At 39.1% G+C, this 22,793-nt stretch overlaps 1 protein-coding gene across 2 annotated transcripts in view; it reads right to left on the bottom strand.

The window, feature by feature from the left end:
- Positions 1-1,850: 1,850 nt before the first annotated feature.
- Positions 1,851-22,793, bottom strand: part of CBLB (Cbl proto-oncogene B) — a 195,397-nt gene continuing 174,454 nt past the window's right edge. For both annotated transcript variants that reach the window (XM_048816329.2, XM_075118372.1), the window contains exons 15-19: positions 19,196-19,284; positions 18,950-19,081; positions 17,350-17,493; positions 12,929-13,048; positions 1,851-3,791 (exon numbers count right to left, since the gene is read on the bottom strand). In XM_048816329.2, the coding sequence (XP_048672286.2) occupies positions 3,529-3,791; positions 12,929-13,048; positions 17,350-17,493; positions 18,950-19,081; positions 19,196-19,284 (748 nt within the window). In that variant the 3' untranslated portion in view covers positions 1,851-3,528. The remainder of the gene's footprint in view (positions 3,792-12,928; positions 13,049-17,349; positions 17,494-18,949; positions 19,082-19,195; positions 19,285-22,793) is intronic.

Below are 22,793 nucleotides of genomic sequence, written 5' to 3'. Positions count from 1 at the left end.
AACCCTTCAAAATGGAAACTATTGCAGTCCTTTTCAGGAAATCATTCCTAGAAGCACTAAATTCCAGGTCAACAAGCAGTACCTGAATCCATTTAAAATATACCATTCATCTGGTTCCAAATTTGTCCAGCTTTAAGACACAAATTCAAATGGTTACCAGTTCAGAATAATCAGTGCAAAGTAAAGCTTCAAGCTGAAATTATGAGAGGAAATGATTTGGATACAAAAATCTAAATTCACACTATGAAAAAGTCTTTGCCAGATGTGCACTTGGATTATGCAACATTGACCCATTTGATCAGTGGCCATTTTAGGTTTCTAGCCAACCCATTAATTGGCTAATCACATGGAATTCATTTATTTCAGCGCAGTTTCAGTTTTTAACCTATCATCTTTGGAAAGGATCCATGCCGTTGATGTTCATAAGTATTGCTCACCTTCTGATTCAGCAAATCTGATTAAAATGCAGCAATTTTGCATCAAGGAAATAAATGCAGATGTTGGCATGGTGGTCTAAAGGAGGCTACTGTAGAAAATAGATCCATAGGCCCCACTTTTACACACACAAGCATTTGAGCAACTTCATTCGAGTATACCCAATACAGTCAGTCGTGTGCTTAAAGTTACATATGTTCACAGGCATTTGCAAGATTAAACCTTTATTTTTTAAATTTTTAAAGACATTTTAGGGAACCAAATTGTCAGATTTACCTCCCTCAAGCCTATTAAGTCCTGTGCAGTAAACATCAACAGTCTAGCAAGGCAATTTCACTCAATTTGGCTTTAAATCTATTAACTGAAACAGGTCTGAGGCATCTCATGTTCCATTGTGTAAGAGTGTCTGATTCGCTTTATCATCTAAAGATGAATGGAATTTTTAGAGTGTAAAGCCACTACCTATGCTATGTTTCAGAGGAACAGCCGTGTTAGTCTGTATTCATAAAAAGAAAAGGAGTACTTGTGGCACCTTAGAGACTAACCAATTTATTTGAGCATGAGCTTTCGTGAGCCACAGCTCAAGTGAGCTGTGGCTCACGAAAGCTCATGCTCAAATAAATTGGTTAGTCTCTAAGGTGCCACAAGTACTCCTTTTCTTTTTACCTATGCTATTACATTATAAACGTTTTTAAACACATGTACAAAAAACAAGTCATGCCAAACAGGCTGGGAATGCTATTAAAAAAACTAGAAAGAGCTTGTGTAGAAATAATTTTAAAATATTTTACATGACTATTCTTCTTGCTTCTTAATTGAAACACGATGGTGTCATTTATTCTAAGATCCTGAATAAAATTTAGAAAAGCGAATCCGTGCCAGTTTTATCCAATATGATTGGAAATTCCAACACATGATCTGCAGATTGTTTGCTTCTCTGTGCAATGCATTTTTTTCCATCGTTGCTATTACTGGCAGTTATGTTAGAGCTATAATTAAGCAATTCTAATAAAATCGCAACATTTATCTTAACAGCATGTATCATTTTGAATTTATATTTGACTGAAATGCTAGAATGTTATCAATATGATGCAGGAAAGAAACCAATCGAAAGAGCTGAAAATAGCATACTTTGTGACAAAAAACGGGGGGGGGGGGGAATTTACTTAAACACAGAATACTGAGTAAAACTTCAGCCAAAAGCTTTTGTTATCCCTACCCAAAGAATGAATACTGAAAGGAAGCTGCAAATGCCCTTTTCTAGTACATGAAATCATTTGCTTAGATTGAAATAGAACAGAAACTCATCCCTGTAGCTCAAATACCTCTGATCATTTTGTTTCACTGGACCAAGACAGATTAATGATGGCCATCATGCCATGCTTTGTGATCCTGAAAAGGAATGATTTCTTTAAAAAAAAAAAGAATAAGCTGTTAATGAAATGATATGATAATGGCAATTTCCACTGGGTTTTCTAGTGACTTTGAATTCCTTACTTGAGATGTTTGGCTGTCCATAAAACTTTAAAATAAATCCATTTGTCGCTGAGATCTGATCTTCTAAGTGGTGTAACTTTTACAACTTGCCATGAGTAAAGGAGAAAACGGAAAGATAAAAAGGAAATAAATATATACCACAACCTAAGTTTATCACAACTTGAAAGATCATGTACTGGCCATATTTTAAAATACTGAAACTACTCTACCCTCCACGTGGTTCATCTGTTCAACAGTAAGGGGGGGGGGGATTTCAGTGTTTTCCACAAAAATAGGAAAGCAGCAATATGAGAATTACTGTGGAAAGTCTGGACTCTTAATTTGAGTCTCTAGTAAGAACAAAAAACAAAGGACTTGATTTGGCTTGCATCAATCCATGCTTTAAATTAAAAAAAAATAAAAATAAAAATCAGACTGAGGTAACACTGTTCCATCCAGGACAAAGAGATCTAAGATGTTTCCATCTCTGCAGGGACAGTGAATGAGTGAATTTGGGTATGAAACACAGTCTAATGCAATAGTGTGAACAGATAGATTACTAAAGAACATTGTAAAAAGTATTCCAACAGTAGCATTAGGATTTAACAGTGCATCACTCATGTCAATATGAACTGGTCCCTAAAGCCATGATGAACCAGAGGACAATCACTCGAACAGGAAATTAAGTGTCATCCACTTTTCAGAAGATAGGACTGTAATTTACCTGATCATTAATATAATTCAGCGAGATTCCCCATTATTTAGTATGCCTGAGGATACTTAAGGCATGAACAACAGGTGCCCTTGGTATGTAACTTAAGTACAACATCGACATTTGCATTTTAAAAGCTATCATGTCATGTTCTTTAGTTTCATTACTGCATGTGTTTGTTTTTTTAAAACTGGAAATTACATGGATCAAGACCTTGAAGACTATAGGTCACAAAATCCATAATAAAAATAAAAGCTGCCCAATGTCACTGTCAAAATACCTTTAAAAAGGCAGTTCATAGACAAAAAATAATGCATTATACATTCAGATTTTTTCCTCTCAATAACAAAACAATATCAGAAGAAAACGCTCAGTAGTGAAGGCCACATACTTTTTTTTTTTGCGCATTTGTTTGATAAATTGAAATGCAAAAACCACTAAAGCCTCTTATAAAAGGAGAAATGGAAATACAGAGCTTCTGGAAAAAAATGATTTAGTGATGGGGTGGTCAGCATGGAAAACGTTGCAAATGCTACAGCTGAACTGACCACCATACAAGGGAATCTAACAGGAACACAGTACAAGTGTCAACTAGAAAACTTAACTTGCCAACTTGTAAACAAGAAAAAAAGCAATTCACAGATTCAAAGTTCAAGGGAAGTAAACTTCTTAAAATAATTTTGTCAGTTCAACCCTGATTTTAAAAGTATGGCTAGCAAAAATACAGAAGCCTCAGACCATCTATGAGTCTTGATCAGAGCAGCCGTCTTCCTTTGATAAACTGCTGGAAACAGACCCTCTTCTAATGATGACAAGAGAAGAAAACTTCTCTCTCAAATTCTCTCTCTTGCTCTCAGTTCTAAACATACACACACAATTCATCTGCTGCAGGGACTTGCATGCTGCTATAGATTGAGACGTGGGGAGACTGGTGGAGGAAAGCAGGCAAATTCTCTTAAAATACTACGAGCCACATCGACATTATTCTGGGCTATTTCAAGTGCCCTCTTCACTTCTTCAAAGGAAAAGCCCTCTCCCATAAGTTTTGCAATTTTTGCATCCACATTTTCCAAGGAGGTGTCAGAGTTGTATGCTTTTCTATGGTGGATTTCTGGTGCAGTCCTGCGAGGAAGTGGTTTAGGGGGTCTGGCTGGTGCTTGTGAACCGTCTGTTTAAAAAAAAAAAACCAGAGACAATCACTACAAACTGGTTTAAACATGATGTAATGCGGTAGTGCCCGGTAGTTCAGGCCTCAAATTTAGGGAGAACTCAAAACCAAGTTTTACGAAGCCTATTAATAGGACTGTTTTAATGAATTCCCTTCTTTAGTTTTGAAATTCTTGTAGAAACTGTATTAGAACATTCGCCAGAAGTGTTCACAACCTAAACAGTGCAGCATTGTGTTAATAATGCAGTAAGAATCTGAAAGTGGAAATGACTAGTCTATATTTGCATTGTCCAAACTATGCAAAAAAAGTATAAACACAGCATTAGTGGTAAAAATTAAATCTGAATTTTAATTGTCACTCACTCTCAACAATCTGAGATTTTATTAACATGACCAACAAGGATTTTTTAAAAGAAGCTTTTCTTTTTAAACCCCCCCCCCCCCCATCATCTCACATTTTATTCACTGGTTTATTCAGGAAATTGCACAAATCAGTAAACTATGTAAAAGAAGACGTTCACCAAATAAACCTGAAGAGGAGAAACTAGCACTCACTTGTACATCATGAGAACATATTTCAGTCATTTGTAGTTTATTTCATGCATGTCACGGGTGCTTGCTACGTAGAAAAATCATTATTTCCTCATTCTGTTCCTCAAAAAAACTAATAGTCCAATGAATTTCAGTGGTGAGAAAAAGATCCCTAAATCTTTCTCCCCAAGTATCACAGTTCATACATTTCAGATGTTGGCTGGGTATGCTACTGCCTTTCTGCAGTGCTCCATAAGAACGTTAACCTTCACAGTTAACACTGCCGCTAAGAATCATGATGTCCTCATGCAAAGAGCGAATAACCACAGCTTCTAATCTTTTCAGAGTCAAGGGGTTAGGACTCAAGTAAACTGGGTACTTTGCCCAAACCTCTTTATCCTTGCTGAGGCTACACTAAGAAGCTTAAATACAAGATGGCATAGAGCAGAAATGCTTTGAGTGGGAAGTATGTGGTTGGGGTTTTATTTATTTATTTATTTAGGCTTTCAATCCTTTGAGAAGAATTCTGAAAAGTTCTGCTGACAATAAATAGTGTTCCAATGATATGGAATTAGAGAAAGCTTATGGCAATAACATTTTCCAGTTTATTTACACTGGTGGCAATAGCATTTTGTTTTTTCAAATCTTCCAGATATATCTTGTAATGCAAAGGAGCATTATATTTTCATTATCGAAGTCATACAGCTATTCAGTTTTGTACAGGGAGACTATCTGGATTGTAATCCCACAGAGCACGTTAAACATCTCCAATGGATCCACCTAGTCATTCATATAGCTCAGTTGTTCTTAACTTTTACTGCAGCCTGCACCCCTTTGGTTCTCAAAATATGTTCTCGCACCCCTTATCAAGAATCCTTGAAGTAGGTCAGTTCTTTAAACCCAAATATATTTTTGTTTGTATATTACAGTAATCGTTAAAAAATGTATAATGTTAATAAATACATAGGTTTGATGAAACAAAGTAGTTGTGCTTTCATACCTCTGCTTAATTTGTGTTTGATGATTTACCTTCTAAAAAAATCTGGCATGTCTCACACCCCCAGAAAGGGCATCTCGCACCCAGAGGGTGTGCGTGTACCCCAAGTTAAGAACCACTGATATAGGTCGACTCAAGATGCATTTCCTGACTCAGTTTTTATGCATTCAGATAAGCTTGTTAGCATCAGTACAGGAATTCTATTGTTAAGTCAGACAAGATCCAGGAAATATTTTTCTAGAAAGATGGTGGGGTTAATGTAACAAATAGATGAGAGTAATTTTATTCAGATTTCATCTTAAAAGACTGGGTTGAATCTTGTGCTGGAAACATTGCTTATTTCTGCACAACATGGTGATGAGAAAAACAGCAGATTGGATTATTTTGTCTTTATAAAGGACACTGAAGATGAAAAGTGCTATATAAATGCTAATGATAAAAAGACAACACAAGACAGGTTTGAGCCTACTAGGGAAAGGGGCGTGAAATACTTGTAGGATTAGATGATTAGCAATATTTCAGAAAGTTTACTTACCAGTAAGAGAGGAATAAGTAAAATCAGGAATTCAGACTTATTTTACAAAACTCAATTTACAGTATTATTGAAGAATACGGTCCATAATTAAAATCAAAGCATGCACAATACTAGAAAATTGCAAGACAAATAATGTAGCATATGTAAATCTGAGGCTAAAAATATGACTATCAAAGCAATTTTAGAAAAATCATTATGGAAGAAAAGTATCTAAAGAACAAATAATACAATTAAATTTGATACAGTTTGGGGCGGGTGTCGGTGGGGAGAGGGGGGGAGAGAGAGAGAGAGAGAATGTGAATGAATGAATAACTAGTTCTGGCAGCTCCAATCTGAACCCAAAATTGGAGTTTTTTCTTGACTAAAAGCTTCATGCTGCCTAAAACCTGCTGAAACAAATATAATTTAGGGAGACCATTTTTAATTCTTTCTGAAGATTTGCAACATATATTTTCTTCTCATTCCACCAATGTCTCTACAGCACAGGTCCTTTTAAATCTCCAGCTCTCACTCTCTGTGTAACTCAATTCCCCATTTTTTTAAAATGCTGACACCTCTTCTCAATATCTTCACATCCATATAAAATTTTAGCGGACTATGGGTATCCTGTTAGATTCTGAGTTTAAAAATACTAAGCTTAAACTGCACTTCCATCTGGACACAAAGAGTCAGAGGCATTTAAACAGGCCTTTCTTTCCTGCCACACACTCAGATGTGCCAGCCACCTTGGATTCTTAAAAAAAAAAATAAAAATCTCTAGTTGAATTTTCAGTTAATTGTATATTCATATAATTCAATTAATTGTTTCAGCCTCTGAGCAGGCAGCCTCAATCACTCACATGTCTGCTTCCATGATGCCTTCAACCCTTAGGAAACTAGTTAATCCCAAAGGAGATAATGCCTGGGGACCGGCTAATTTAATAAACAACTATGGCTCACTAGCAGAAGGTTAGGGGGAGAAAGTCTGTGGTGGGGAGAAAGGGACCTCCTAAGCTGCTGAGAGGAAAGGATAAATCAGGACTCTCACTGCCCGGGTAATGATGTCAAATAGTTTCATTTCCCCCTGCAGTGAGCCACCCACTCTGTTCCCTTCCTGCTTCTTAAACACATCCCAGCTTCTGCTACTGCCAGTCTGGGAAGCAGCAGGGATAAACAGCACCATGCAAGCATGCCTGCTGGAGGGTGAGAGTGAGGAAGCAAGCTTGTCTTGTGAGGGTCTCTGTGGAGTGGAGGAAGGCAGACAAGTCTATTTGGGGTAGAGGAAAAAACACCTTCGAGGGGATATTAGAGAGGCAAGGGGATCTCTCATTTTGAGGAGCTGAGGGAGCCTGAGTGAAGAACTTTGCTGCCTCACTGTAGAATGCTAAAAAAGCGTAAATCTTCCTCAGAGCCCTAAAACCTGGGGCTCAACAAGGCATCACAGTGCTCAAGCAGATGCTTGCAGACAAGAGGAGTCTGAACTATATTTAAATCAACCTTTAAGTATGTAACAATAGGAAAAATGCACCAAGCCGGATGAATTTTTCTTTTGTCATTTATAAATAATTTAAAGAGAGGCAAGCATGATTTTACATTTATATTTATTAGCGCACCCCAGAGCAATGTGGACAATGGCATAACAGTGCATTAAAAAGGCCAGATTGTAGGCAGGGCTCCGAAAGCCACACAGCTTTGAACCCATTTCGCACAGAGCATTTAAGTGCAATACTAAGGAGATACAATAAATGTATACACATTCTCCTCTACCTTGCATCTTGGGTAGTCATTTACATTTGAGCAAAGTGAGTGTGGAAGTCAGACTGCTCCATTTACTCATACCCAGTGATGAGCTGCCAAAATCTTAACTGGTTCCCTCCTCACTGCATGAGGGGTTCATTGCCCACCCCCGCGGCCCAGGACTCCTGCCCCATCCAACCCCCCAAGTTCCTTGACGCCCCCCCCAGGACCCCTGCCCCATCTACCCCCCTCCCCTGTCCCGACTGCCCCCAGAACTGGGCAGGAGGGTCTCGTGGGCCACCGCAGTGGGTGCCCACCCCACCCAAGAGCCAGAGGGACCTGCTGGAGGGCGAGGTGGGGAGTCCCGGTGGTGCTTACCTGGGGCAGCTCCCAGGAAGCATCCCGCATGTCCTTCTGGCTCCTAGGGGCGGGGAAGCATAGCTATGGGGGGAGCAACTGCTCCCCCCACTGATCACATCAAAAGTGGCACCTTAGGAGCTGACTCCCTGGGTGCTCCGGGGCTGGAACACCCACGGGGAAAATTTGGTAGGTGCAGAGCACCCACCAGCAGCTCCCCACCCCACGCCTAGCCCCAGATTACCTCCGCTCTGCCTCCTCCTGTGAAGGCACCGCCCTGCTTTGCTTCTCCGCCCCCCACCCCCAGCTTCCTGCGAATCAGCTGTTCGGCAGGAAGCCTAGTAGGGCTGAGAAGCAGGTGGTGGCTTCACACTCAGGCCGAGGGTGGCAGAGGCGAGCTGAGGTGGGGAGCAGTTCCCCTGCGTGCCTGCTGCAGCGTGGGCGGCCCTCCTCGCACCCCCCCGCCCCCGCTCACCTCTGCCTCCCTGGGCCTGAGTGCGAAGCCACCGCCAACTTCTCAGTCCGCCCCGGCTTCCCGCGCGAACAGCTGATTTGCAGGAAGTGGTGGGGGGTGGGGGAGAAGCAGAGCGGCGCGTTCAGGGGAGCAGGCAGAGCGGAGGTGAGCTGGGGCCGGGGGTGGAGTGGGGAGCTGCCGGTGGGTGCTCTGCACCCACCAAATTTTCCCCTTCGGTGCTCCAACCCTGAGCCTAAGGCAGCACTTTTGGCTGGTTCTGAAAGGGCTTCTAAATTTAACAACTGATTCTAGCGAACTGGTGGGAACCGGCTCCAGCTCACCACTGCTCATACCAGTTGTAGCATGTAACACCTGCTTTCCACAGGTGTAATTGACTGCACAAATGTCCTAGGTAGTGGAAATCGCAGCTGAGCAAGAGACGAAAAGGTGATGGTGTATGTGAATATGAGAGAGAGAGAGAGAGAGAGAGAGAGTTCTAGAATCAGTGATTTTTCCCCTCATTCTATTCATTATTTTTACCTGAACTCCCTCAGAAATTATACCATCACAATGTTTATGTTATATATAAATCCTCTGGAACAATGAAAAAGTGAAAAATTGAAAGCCATTTTTGAAATTTTCCATGCTACATAAATTGCTGTGTTTAGTACTTAGATGCCAAAGTGATAGATGTCAGAGACAAACAACATACTATATTTTACCATATGCAACCTACTTTCTTGATATTAAAGAATTCTAAAGGGCTGTCAAAATATACCTGATAGCTCTCTTAATAATGAGATACACATTTGGCCTTACAAGTCAGCAATCAAGTTGAACGTTATAGTAAGGCAGGTATTCCCATTTTATAAATAGACAGCCTGAGGCACAGAGGGGTCAAGTGAGAAGGTGTACCGTGAGTCAGTGGTAGTGTTAGGAATAAAATTTACTCTAATTAGTGGACTACATTCACTTCCTTTCTAACACAGGTCCAACAGCAATCCTAAAACAGGTTTGGAACGAACAACTGCTGGCTATCAGAGATGAATGGTTAAGGAATACCTCAAGCACGAAGTTATATTCTCCATACAAGGTTGTCTTTTTGAATCCTGGAGTAAGCTGAATCTGTTCATTCTGAAACTTATTAATTCCATAGGATGGAATTACAACCACTACAAATACAACTTTCCAATTATAGCATAGCATGATTTAACAAACAGTTGCATTTAATTCAAATTAAACTGAAAACTTTTATGTACGTAGTAGCATGCTGGATTAGTATATTTATAGCGGAGGTTAAAGCATATGGATATTTTTAGAAGATGTTTATGCAAATCATCTAGGTAATGAAGTATTTACTAAGCAATACCAAGAAAACTATTTGGATCTTAAATAGCAAGAAATTAAAAACTTCTCTACATCAGCTTCCTTTGTGGAGGGCTTTAAAATATACCAGTCCCATGAAAAAAGCATATCCATTAAAAGACTATGCAGAAATGTAAATTACCGTGTGAAAAGCAAGCAAATCCTTTCTAAGTGAGCTTTAAAGAGAAGCCTTAGAAATAATATAATCGATGAAGCAACCATTGTGTTTTTATAGTGGCACAGAGGGAAAATGGTATGCCTTGTTGTTGTAGCTGCGTCAGTCCCAGGATATTAGAGAGACAAGGTGAGTGAGGTATTATCTTCTTCAGAAGAGCTCTGCGTAAGCTCAAAAGCTTGTCTCGCTCACCAACAGAAGTTTGCCCAATAAAAGGTAATACCTTACCTACCTTGTCTCTCTAATACCTTTAGGGTAATCAGTTTATTATATTATCACATATGTATATTAAAACAGCACCCAGAAGCCCTTCAGTCAGAATCAGGGCCCCATTCTGCTAGTCAGAAAGACAAGAGCCCTTCCCTGAAGATTTTATAAACTAACACGCACTGTAAAACCAGTAATGCTATCTAAATAGTGAGCACCAACATTCTGTTAGGGGAATTGTAGTCTTGAAAATGCTATCGTTTATTTGAGACATCAAACTGAGGTTCTAAACAGTGGTGATCATTAAAGATCCTCTGGCACTTTTCATGCTTAATCCTGCCTGTAGTTTCAACTGGAAAATGTGTTCTTCACTTCCTGATCTATACTGTGGTATACTGGTGTAACACACTGTTAAAGGAACAATGTCAACTTTACCGTATTTAAAAAAAATAAAATAAAAAAAAATCACACTTTGGTTGGAAAATCTATCACCTACTGATGTGGCAAGTAACACCTACAATTACTAAAACTGACAGACAAGATGGAAAAAACCATGTTTTTCAATGTGTTCATTTTGTACATTTGAGAATAGTTTACACACATACAATTTCACTGTTTGCCCTGAACAGTTCATCATGGCCCAGTCCTAACAGCTACCTGCACATGACTCAGTGCAACTACTCACATGATTAACTCAGGGCCTCTGTTGGCCAGTTTCCCCTGACAGTATGGGCTTTCATGCAGCAAAAAGGAGAAAAAATACATTTGTAAAGAACAGGAAAACTGACCGCAAATAGGCAAAGGACTCAGGGATTGGGGTAATAATGAAACTACTTTTACTTTATTTCTTTTTAAACTGACTAGGTTTATGGTTGACAGTGTCCCTTTAATTAGCTGCTGTGTTGTACTGCAAAGGCAAGTACATTCATTGGTGTATTAAGTGATTTCTACTGTACATAAAAGGATAGAATCATAGGACTAGAAGGGATCTCGAGAGGTCATCTAGTCCAGTCCCCTGCACTCATGGCAGGGCTAAGTATTATCTAGTATTATCCCTGACGGGTGATTGTCTAACCTGCTCTTAAAAATCTCTAACGATGGAGAGTCCACAACCTTTCCCTAGGCAATTTATTCCAGTGCTTAGCCACCCTGACAGTAAGTTTTCCTAGTGTCCAATCTAAACCGCTCTTGCTGCAATTTAAGCCCATAGCTTCTTGTCCTATTCTCAGAAGTTAACGAAATTTTTTTTTACCCTCCTACTTGTAACAACCTTTTATGTACTTGAAAACTGTTATCACGTTCCCTCTCAGTCTTCTCTTTTCCAGACAAAACAAACCCAGTTTTTTCAATCTTCCCTCTTAGGTCATGCTTTCTAGACCTTCAATAATTTTGTTGCTCTTCTCTGGACTTTCTCCAATTTGTCCACATCTTTCCTAAAATGTGGCACCCAGAACTGGACAAAATACTCCAGTTAAGGCCTAATCAGCGCCGAGTAGAGCGGAAGAATTACTTCTCGTGTCTTGCTTACAACACTCCTGCTAATACATCCCAGAATGATGTTCTCTTTTTTTGAAACAGTGTTACACTGTTGACTCATATTTAGCTTGTGGTCCACTATGACCCCCAGATCCCTTTCCACAGTACTCCTTCCTAGGCAGTCATTTCCCATTTCGTATGTATGCAACTGATTGTTCCTTCCCAAGTGGAGTACTTTGCATTTGTCCTTATTGACTTTCATCCTATTTACTTCAGACCATTTATGCAGTTTGTCCAGATCATTTTGAATTTCAATCCCATCCTCCAAAGCACTTGCAACCCCTCTCAGCTTGGTATCATCTGCAAACTTTTAAGTATACTCTTTCTGTCATTATCTAAATCATTGATGAAGATATTGAACAGAACCCGCGGGAAACCACTTGATATGCCATTCCAGCTTGACTATGAACAACTAATGATTACTCTCTGGGAACAGTTTTCCAACCAGTTATACGCCCAGCTTACAGTAGCTCCTTCATAGTAGCTCCTTACAGACTTTCAATCTGTCATTGGATCTGTGTGGGGGCAAGGGTCCAGCCATGTGAATCCAACTGTCGGATTGGATACATTATAATTGGACTGAAATTTTGAGGTTCCTTTTGGATCAGAGATGCTATATATTATAGCCATCTTTTTAATTTGTTACATTATGTTGACTGGGTTGTTACAAACTAGATATGCTATTTTAGTTGCTTTTGGGTTTCCTGTGTATTTTAAAATGTTTTACAGTGCCCAGAGCCACGGAAGGCACATTGGTACATATCTGAGAGAACAATATATAGGTTTAAGTTCTATTTTGTCCACAGAACAATACAAGAATAAAATTGGAACCAAGAGGCACAGTGGCCCCTGCATGACTTCTGACCTCTTGTGATCTCCAAAGGAACAGGGAAAATACCTTATAAAAAAAAAAAGGATACCAGAATTCACGTAAGCATTTAATGTCTATGGGTAGGATTTAAAGGACTAATCTTTAAAAGGAAAATTCTTTTCACTTTTAGTCTACCCGACCCTTCAGACCATAGGATGGATGAGCCACTCTGGGACTTTATGTCCTTTCAGGAGATCCATCTTTATTGTTTCTCTGATGGTTACCTATCTGTTTTTCATAGGAAGAGAACTGCCAGCTTTTGTTGTGAATAACAGCGGCCTTTCCTCAAAAGCAAGATAGCAATGCACTGGCTGATGTCTGCCAATTTGTCCGAGCTAAGATTACTTGCTTTCTTAGGCTGCTACTTTGTCTAACCACAGTTTTGCATCTTACCTGAGGAGGATGGAAGCTGATCATAGTCCTGTGATGTTCTATTAGTTTTGACATTTTCCCCTGTTAATCTTCGAGCAGGAGGCAAAGGAATTACACTAGTAGCTGGATCAAAAAAGAGATCTATAAAAACGAGAGGATACTTAAAGTTAAAAATGTTCGCAAGGTTCATGCACACGGGACCAGATTAGAGCTGTATGAACAAGAAGCTTCAGAAGAGAAGGGATTGTGAGTGCAAACAGGGGTGTGTGTGTGTGGGTGTGTGTCAAAAGGAACACACACACACACACACTTACTTGCATTCATGCAGTGGGGATGTAACTATGCCTAGCAATAACCAATGGAGGTGGTTAACTTAATATAGTCTCCCTCCCCAACATATATTAAAGAAACTAGTGATAGGGGTAAGCAAGTTTTGTGTCTGTCTTTGCCAATTACTGAAGACAGATTAAAAAGTCAAAGCAGAAGATTAGAACATTCTCTCTTCTCCATTTTTAGGCCCCTATTGAAGACAGTACTCCAGCAGGTGCTTAACTTTAAGCAATGCTGAAGAGCTATCCTGAACAGGTTGCTTTCCTCAACTGTCAGTCTTCAATCCATTTACCACAGTGGGTGGAGGGATATATATATATTTTTTGTGATGATCAGGTCCTGACTGTACACTCACTAGATCTGTTGCATGCCTGTGAAATCACCTGAAGGCTTGTACTGCTTGTACTGTCAAATCATAATATGGCTTTGGAAATCAGTGTCTAAAGAAATATTCAAAAAAAAGAATGAAACAGCAACCACACAAGCATGTGTCTCCGTGTAATCAAAGGCACTTATAAGATTAATGAACAGTGACAGTACAGATCATACCTAATATGTACATATGGAAAATGTTAAGTGACCATAAAATGTATTTTCCAGATTTTGTGTGAACATTTATAAATTATATTAAATTATTATGTTATTTCCAAATAATTTTCCACATAAACTAATGTTATCTGCAGTTTACAAGGTTATCTTCAGTACTCCATTTTAGAGTAATTTCTGTCCCTGCAATTCACAAGCATGAAACTTGGATTCTTGTAACCTGCAAAGTCATCCATATCCAGTGGCTTATTTGACAAGATGGATGGTGAATTGAACTGTGACAAGAAAAGTACAGAGTACTAGTACATTACTCAACTTTCAAATCTTGACAGATAGCAGAAAACGTCAGAAAGTGTCACTTGGGTTCATCTAATTACTCTCAGGTACTTGTACTGTAACACATTTACTTGAAGCTTTTAGGTGAGGGGTATTTTTTAAATGAACTTGCCATTTCAGAAGAGTAGTTATGAGACAAGCACTTCCTGCATTTTTATGCTTTGTTATTTTTTGCTATGTGTTATGGTGGGTTAAACCTGTCATATTTCATTACGTGATTGATGCAACTCCTTGCAATAGCGTGATGTGAACTGAAAAATGTAAACTTGATTTCTAAATGTTTCAGATTTTTTTTTGCCTCGTTTTTTGCTGAGCAAAAGGAATACAGCATTTAAATAAACAGAAAAAGTGCAACAAAACTATTTGTAACATTCAGTCTGTAGAGATGTTAGAGGTATTGAAAATACTATTCTACCTGATGGTTTGGTAGACCCTGTAAATAACTTTGTGCTAAAGCATGTCAACACCTCTAGAGCCACATACCTTTCAACGTTGTATTTCACGGAGAAACATTTAATTATCCAAATACATACATGACTTTTGGATTGACCCTTACAGTGATAGACTGGGGCATGAACTATCTTTTTGTTGTGTTTGTACAGCACGTAGCACAACAGGGTCCGAGTCCATGCCTGGGGTCCCTAGGCACTACTGCAGTACAAATAAATGACAACACACTAATCATTGATGCCAAGATTTTCAAAAATGTGTTATCTTAGGCTCCTAATTCAATATTTAGGTACCTAAATTGACATTGGGTACAATGGGATCTGCTGTGAGGTCAGTTTTGAAAAATCAGGTCTGTTTAGAAGTCTAATTTTGCTACCTATATTTGAAAACGTTGGCTCACTAACTACTGTCCTTGGAAGACAAAACCTACAGAAGGTCATTCCAAAAACAACAAACACATTTCAAAACCCAGTTCAGGTTGCTAAGTGACAACATCCTTTACATATGACAACAGTAACAAAACCTGAGCCAGAGGTTCCCCAATTCACCCGTCTTTGGAGATTCATGTCCTAGGCATGCTTCCCATTAGCACAGGGGAAGGAGAATCTGGATAGTGCCGAGTTCAAAGCCCGCACGGGGGTGGGGGTGGGGGTTACAAAATCTCCACGTGACCAGCACGTGTCGAGAGAAGGCTCACGTGCCCTACTTGAAATCCCGCTGCCAGGAGAGGCACTAGTGCATGTGTGAGGCGGCGCTGCCCTCTCCCTGTGTGCACATGTGCATGCTGGGGGTAAAGACGTGCATATGGTAGTGCTGCCACCATGCTGACTCCCAGCGCAGCCAGAGGGTGGGAGGAGGGTGTGCATGCACAGGTGTGGGAGAGAGACCATGTGCGTGGAGAAAGGGAAGTGAGTTTGCACGAGGATCTGCTGTTCCTGTGGGAGCTGGCCAGCACCAGGTCCTTTGGTCCCCGCTGAAAACTTCATCGCACCCCTTACAGCGAGCACACACCCCACAGTTTGAAAAATAACGACCTAAGCACTTAAACATAAGGAATGAATAGTTAAGGACATAATAAACCTTACACTGTCCACAAAATGAACAAGTTATTGTAAAGGAATCCACGTTTAACACAACACAATCACCTCAACTCTGATCCATGGATTCTTATTGTGTATTCTATTTTATCATCTTGATTTTGGAATTTAACTATTTCCTTTTAAGTGATGCAGTTAAGTGGGAAATATTATCCAATTTTTAAAGTGTCAAATTATGGCAGAATTTTTCAATAAAGTATTTCTATAATTGCTATTTCTGGAGAATAATGTTGTGTCCAATGTAATTTAAAAGGAAAAGTACATAAGACTGTCGATTTATGGTAAAAATTATGCACTTATCGACTTGCAGTTGAGGCAGAACAATATGTATGATTAATGTGGACACAACAGGTTTCTTTTTCAAACAGATTTTTCATTGCGTTTATATTTTGGGATTACCAGTAAAAGAACAGTATTCTGTATCAGAGCTGTATCAGTGTGGGGTTGTGTTAAAAATAAAATAAAGTTTAACTAATTATCTATCTTGGAAGGATGGCATAGATGGGGTCCAACAGAACCTCTTAATTTGTGAACCTATTAGACAAGAAAGGGACAACCAAAAACCTCTCTGACAGGAAAGCAAACCATCTTTCAGGATCATTTATGCCACCCACTCACATCACTGCTAATTTATCTGGCACCTCAGCCAGCTTGCTCTCAATCTAACAACAAATGTCATCCATATGCTGGGAAAGCAAAGACTACACACCAGCACGGTGTGATGAAAACAAGACAGAACTGCCTGTCAACTGCATACTACTGACACCAGTGCCCAAAATGCCTTACTGTATCCCTCAGGAGCTTCACATACCTGCTGAAAGAAGATATGTGACAATACAGAGCCTTGCAGATCACCACAAAACAGAATCCTCAGGGTAGGCAGATAATTGGCCAGAAACATCCTCTGAAACCTCCCAAAGAAGAAAGAAGGGAACCCCTCAACAGCTATAGTATGTACCCCAGCCCACAAGTTGGGAGTAATCTACATCAGAGGCAGCAAACAGAACCAAGTTAATCAGCATGGAGGACCAACCACTGTACATTAACAGGAGGACATCAATCAAGACAGTAGCACAGTTTCTGTGCCATATACAGGCTGAAAACTGGACTGAAAGAGATAGACAATGATTTGGGTATATGAATTTCATGAACAATGGGATGAACTGCAGTTCCTTGCAATCAGTGGGGTTTACAATTTATATAGTTTAGAAGAAAGATTTGACAGTAACTGTTCTATCAAATATATGTTGTTGTTCTTTGCCCTTCTTTTCTAGTTTTGTCCCCATTCAAAAAGAAGACTAAATTGTACATTATATTGTCCTAAAGAAACTAATACTCTGTGGTGATATGACAAATGATGCATACTGGCAACACAGAACTCAATGGAAAACTTGGCACTTTAAAATAACTGTTCCTATAAGAAAAATGTTATTTACCAAAATGTCATGTCTAGTATGAAAATATTGATTTTATCTATTACATGGGGAAAAGAAAAGTAGAGACTATTTTATATTCTCTGAGATGTTTCATCTCTATAGTTTTAAAAACTAATCTCTCCAGTTTTTAGACAGTTAGCTATGGGCAAAGGTATTTCTAACAGACAATGACAACTTTATCAGCTCAGATAAGCTTCTGCTGTAAACAAAAATACGTTAAAAACTTTGTTTGCTTGGTGACTCTTACCCGAAGGAGGAAGGAACAGTTCATGTCCTGAAGAGGGTCTGCTTCCTGAGCCCAGAGGTTTGGAATGCTCAGTGAGGCTGTGCCGAGCGGGAGGTGGTGGAGGAGGAGGAAGTGACGGTGGTGAGTTGTCAAACGTATCTTCGCCTGCATTTAAAGAGCAAAACTTCATTAAGAACAGTACAAAAAAAAAGAGTGAAGCTTAAAATTGATTTTCCATGGCTGCTAACAGAGGCTCTCACTCCTAGGGTTTTCTAGAAGTTCAGTGACTCCAATAATTAAATTGTAAGACTGGCTCTTTTTATGCACAACTGAATGCTTTACAACATGCTGTGAATGACCTTTTAGTGTACTCAGTTTCGAGGGGGGGCGGTTTGGAAAAAGGTTTAAAATAAGGTGTAAAATAAGCAGCGTCTTGGTGGCCAGTCTGCAGATGTTGCACTCGACTGAAATAAAAGAGCACACTGAAAAGTACTGTAGGATGATCTCTGTGTATCTGTGTGTGTGGGTGGGGAGTTGGGGGGGGGAATGATGATGTACGGACCATGCTGGATTTGATATATACTGTGTGTCACCTTACATAGGGATAAGCAGATCTGGCCCAAGAGGCCAAGAAGTGCAGTCCTGGGGATTCATGGGCGACTTCACCCTCTACATTATGAGAGAGGAGCAGACAGGTGTAGTTCAGGGCTGTCAAACAGTGCAATTCCCACCTCTCCCCCTTGTGCTGCTCTCTGTTACTGCACTATGTAATTGGAGTGTGAGCTAATACACCTCATAATGCATAGTGGGTTAGCATGCCTAGTGGAGCCAACACTTCACAACTGAGGTATGGGTAGGCTACAGAGGGTGGCAGAGGGCAAGCATAAGACCCCCAGCATGACTGAGAGGGTGGCTTGGGTAGTGTCTGCTGAACTGGAGAAGTTGAGGGGCTCCAGGAGAGGGAACCAGGGACTAGGATTGGGAAGGGCAACGTTTGATGATTCTGGGCACTGATCGTACTCTGCTTTAAACCTTAATCTCTTGATATAAAGGAAACAAACTCCAGATTTATTATCTCCATTAGTCACTCCCTTTTATATGATAAAATGAAAACTCAAATTAACACACAAAAAGTCAGCCCCCCCCAAATTTAGAGAACTTGAAATTTGACTAATTCCAATATTAAGTGACTAAAATCTGATTTTTAGAGTAAAAGCTTTCTCTACTGTTCACCATCAGAAGATGAATTTAAAACTGCCTTTGCATCTGTTTCTGGCATGACACTAAATCCTGATACAACCATGGTAAACTTTCCCATTTTGCAGGGAACGGGCGTAGCACCTTCTATGACATGATCAGTCTTCACCAACTGACTAATGTTGGGACTTGGATGTCAATGTGTAAAGCTGATAGAGCTCAGTGCCTGGACTGAGACAGGCACTGACTGCAGATCACAGCATAATTACACTCACTTGTTTTCTTCAAATAATCTAGCTCATAGCTCATTTGAAACTCTTAATAAACCTATGACTTTATTTTATTCTGTTTTGCAATAAGCTTGGTATTTGGTTAATCTTAACTATGTTAACCATTAAAAATTTAACAGCAGAAGGTTGGCTACCTAAAGGGGGCACCAGAAGATCATAATCGGAGGGCGTCCTGTTGAGCAAAGAGCTGTGTTTTGGGTTGTCTCTGGTAGGAGGCCGTGCAGGTGGTAAAGATACTGGAGCAGTGGATGCGTCAAAGGCATCTCCTGAATAACAAAGCAACAAGAAGTGAATGCTTTCTTATTGCACCTCTAAATGTGTCAGACTGGTTGTCTTCTTCTAGAGTTAAAAACAAATAAATAAAAATGAAAAAAACATACCTAACTCCGGGGTTTTGGATTTCTTCATCTCTGAAGTAGCATTGTGTGTTCCATTCATTATACCAGCACAATGACCATTCTCGCACACCCTCAAAGCAGAGATCAAAGGAAGAAATCAACCAACCACCCAAATTTTCATCCCCCAAATCACAAAATGAACACTATAGCACAATAGATTACATCAAAACAAATGGAGGAATGCAAGTTATAAAAACTTTTTAAACACTCCTAGTGTTTTTCACTTTCAAAGCATGTTAAACACAGTAACAGATTAATCCTCACAACAGCCTTCTGAGAAATTACACTATTCTGTTGATGGGAAAATTGAGCCACAGAAATTAAGTAATTTATGCAAGCCTCCATTGCAAGATAATGGAAGAGCTGAGATTAGACTTTAGGAGTTCCTGACTCTCAACCCAAAGATCAGTCTACTAGAATATGCTACTTCTCCATACTGTTAACTTACATATGTAAATTTATCCTTATTGTATTACTGAAATCAAACAGTAAATACACTGGAAATAAAATCCTTTAAACAAGAACAAACCCATGGAAATAGTGCATGTCCATAATATTCCTAGTCAAACTCTTAAAATAAAATAATTATTTAACTCTGCCCAAAACAATTTAGAGGGTCTCCATTAGATCCTCTGTTGTCAAAAAAGTGGTGTATTGCTTTGTCTTTTATATTTAATTTTATCTTTTCCTCCAAAGGGAAACAAATTGTTCGTAAAAAGAAGTCTAAGTCAAATTGGATGCTAAAACTTCCCAGAACTAGCAATCCTGGTGATTCAGGCAATAAAGTAGAAAACTACGGAAAATCCAGGCATAAAAATACAAATTAGCCTTAATGGATAATATATGATAGCTCTGCTAAAAGGCTCAGGATACAAACAGGAAACTAAAATCACCCAATAGTGAATTATGTGCTATTTGAACAAGTGTTAAAAACAAACCAAGGAATGGAGGCATCTCAACTCTATGACAAGAACTGCAACGTTTGTATAGGTAGGAAGGACCAAAATAAGCTTCTTCAGTTAGAGGAAGGCTATAGGTCATATTACATACACCATTCTCACAAATCATTGACCCTTTCAAGCTAGAGAGATCTAGAGTTTCACCATTAGCAGGAATGTAAATAAATCTACACACGCTGGCCATATGGAAGGGATGGATGAATAAAGCGTGTGCAATTATTTAAAGCATATAAACAGGAAAGAGGAAATGGAATTGTGTGTGGTCCCAGGAGTTATAAATAGGAATAAATGAAATGAAAATAAAGAATAATTATTTTCCTGACTAGCTGAAGAAAAACCTTCCTATTGGTGAGACCTATTATACTCTGGAACAGTCTTCCAATGGAAGTGGAGGAAGAAACATTGCTTGAGTCCTTTGAAGCTAGACTGATTAAGTCACCTAAAAATATACTATAGGGAATAATCCACCCTTGACTCCTTATCAAGGAAAAAACAAGACAAGACACTTCCAGCCCTATTTTATGAGTCTACTCTCCATATTCCATACGTTCACTAGCCATAGACGACAAAGTACCCTAACAACTCCCTGCCAAAGAGGATGTCTTCAGTGTGACCAGGCACTAGAAATACGAAGTAAGCAAGTATGAAACATCCTACATCCCAGCTACTTTTTTTCCCTCTTTAAGGAAATACTTTTTGGGGAAACATTGTAAACAGAATGATACAATTGTGTTATATTAGTAGGGACTGCTCTACTGAGACACTTGTCTTTTCTCTCCTTTCCATAACACAGACAAACCTGGGAATAAAATAAAGTCAGCTACAAAAATCAATTGACTAACAATCTAGACAGAAAACTACAATGCAATCCATTTGGTATATTATAATATGACTTTTGGAAGTGTACTATAATACTAATACATGGGCACAAAATTAAACATGTTTTCATTAAGCGCAGAATAGGATGTTGGAATTCAATAGCCATGAACTACATGACATCCACAATAACAACTGCAGTCTCTTTGTCTCCTTTAAAGTATCTGGACTCAATCCAGAATTTTAATTAAGCCACCCCACGATTATTTTTGCCCCTTATGAAGTCTTTGTCACAGCCAGAAAACTAGACACTCTCATGAAGCAGCCAGCCAGAGTGTAAAAACTCCAATTTAACTTCAAAATGGAGAGGCCAAGCATACCCATGCTTACCAAACATTTGTGATGTGTTTTGAAGGTGACAACGTGAATTTGGTATGACTCCACAAAAAGTTACAAACTCTTTCAGCATATGCATATTACAAATAAATGTATACTAGTTACACAGCTGAATAAATTCACATTTATGAAAAATGCATTGAAAAAAGCTCTTAATAGAGCTTGCTGAAAACCAAGAGGTGAGAAGGGGTGCCAATTTTTTTATTAAAGCAAAAAAAAATAATTTTTCTTCTAATTTTTGTGAAAAAACTGAAATTTTCAGACACTGACAAAAAGATTTCAGTTTTTGTGTTTTCAACAGCAACAAAAATTAAAGAGTGATTTTACACAAAAATTGTCATTTCTACAAAATAAGCCTTTTTTTGTCAAAAACCTTTTTTGAATGAAAAATATTGCCTAGCTCCAGTTCCTAAGTATATGCTGTTGGTCGTAATCAAGGTTGTTTGTGAAATGTATAATTTTGAATGTTTACACTTCAGCACTGACATTAGCTAACAGCAGAAAGTTAATGTAACATTTAGAATATTTATATAAATTCATTAATAGATCATTTCTATACTCTCTAAAGTGTCACAGGTTTTTATTTTAGGCCTCACTTTCTTGTTATATATGTAATTTGTACAAGGGTTATTACATGAAATCATTGCAGCAACTTTAACTGACAATTAAGGAAGTTTTCTGTGTGGCATGTCCTGGATTAGTGCTAGGCTAGCACTGTTGGTCTAAAGGACCCATGACCAGCTGAAGGTAATCTCTCTTATGGATCAACAAGGCTAAAAACAAATGGCCAGATGGAATGGTGGGAAAGTCAGCTTTGAAATCTATAACTGTGATGGTCTGCAAAATAGAGAACAAGATTCTCAGCCCCACTCCACTCCTTTTGTGCTACACAGGAGGTACCAAGGGAGTGGAAATTTCCTATAATTCTTTATCTGGGGACTTCCCCTAGTGTAGGAGTCCTAGGCAGCTGTAGAGCCAATGGAGTTTATTCCTACGCAGGACTCTCCTTCTTTCTTGCATGTTCATGTTTCATCCATCTTCCTCCATTCATATAGGCAACTCATCTCTCTACTACACGGCTGAGGTTCCCAAGTGGGACAAACAAAAAAGCCCCTGATAAATAGGTCCATAAATGTAAAGTTTTAAAATCCTGTCTGTCCCATAAAGTCAATTCTATTCAGTAACACTGAATGTCTATTAAAAAAAATCAAAAAATCTTTCCCCAGAAGAATAGGTGGGAGTTTAAGGGTACATGACTAGAAAACACTCAAAGACCAGTCAAACATTCACATCTTTGCACAGAAGGTCATGTCAGCAATTCTGTTAACAACAATAGCCTATATTTCCAGGAATTTATAACTTCGACAGAAGTAGTAATCAGAAAGTGACCTTTTCACCACACTGGGCTA

The sequence above is a fragment of the Caretta caretta genome, chromosome 1 (assembly GCF_965140235.1).
Source record: "Caretta caretta isolate rCarCar2 chromosome 1, rCarCar1.hap1, whole genome shotgun sequence".
Lineage (NCBI taxonomy): Eukaryota > Metazoa > Chordata > Testudines > Cheloniidae > Caretta > Caretta caretta.
This window is presented reverse-complemented; position numbering and strand designations above follow the sequence as displayed.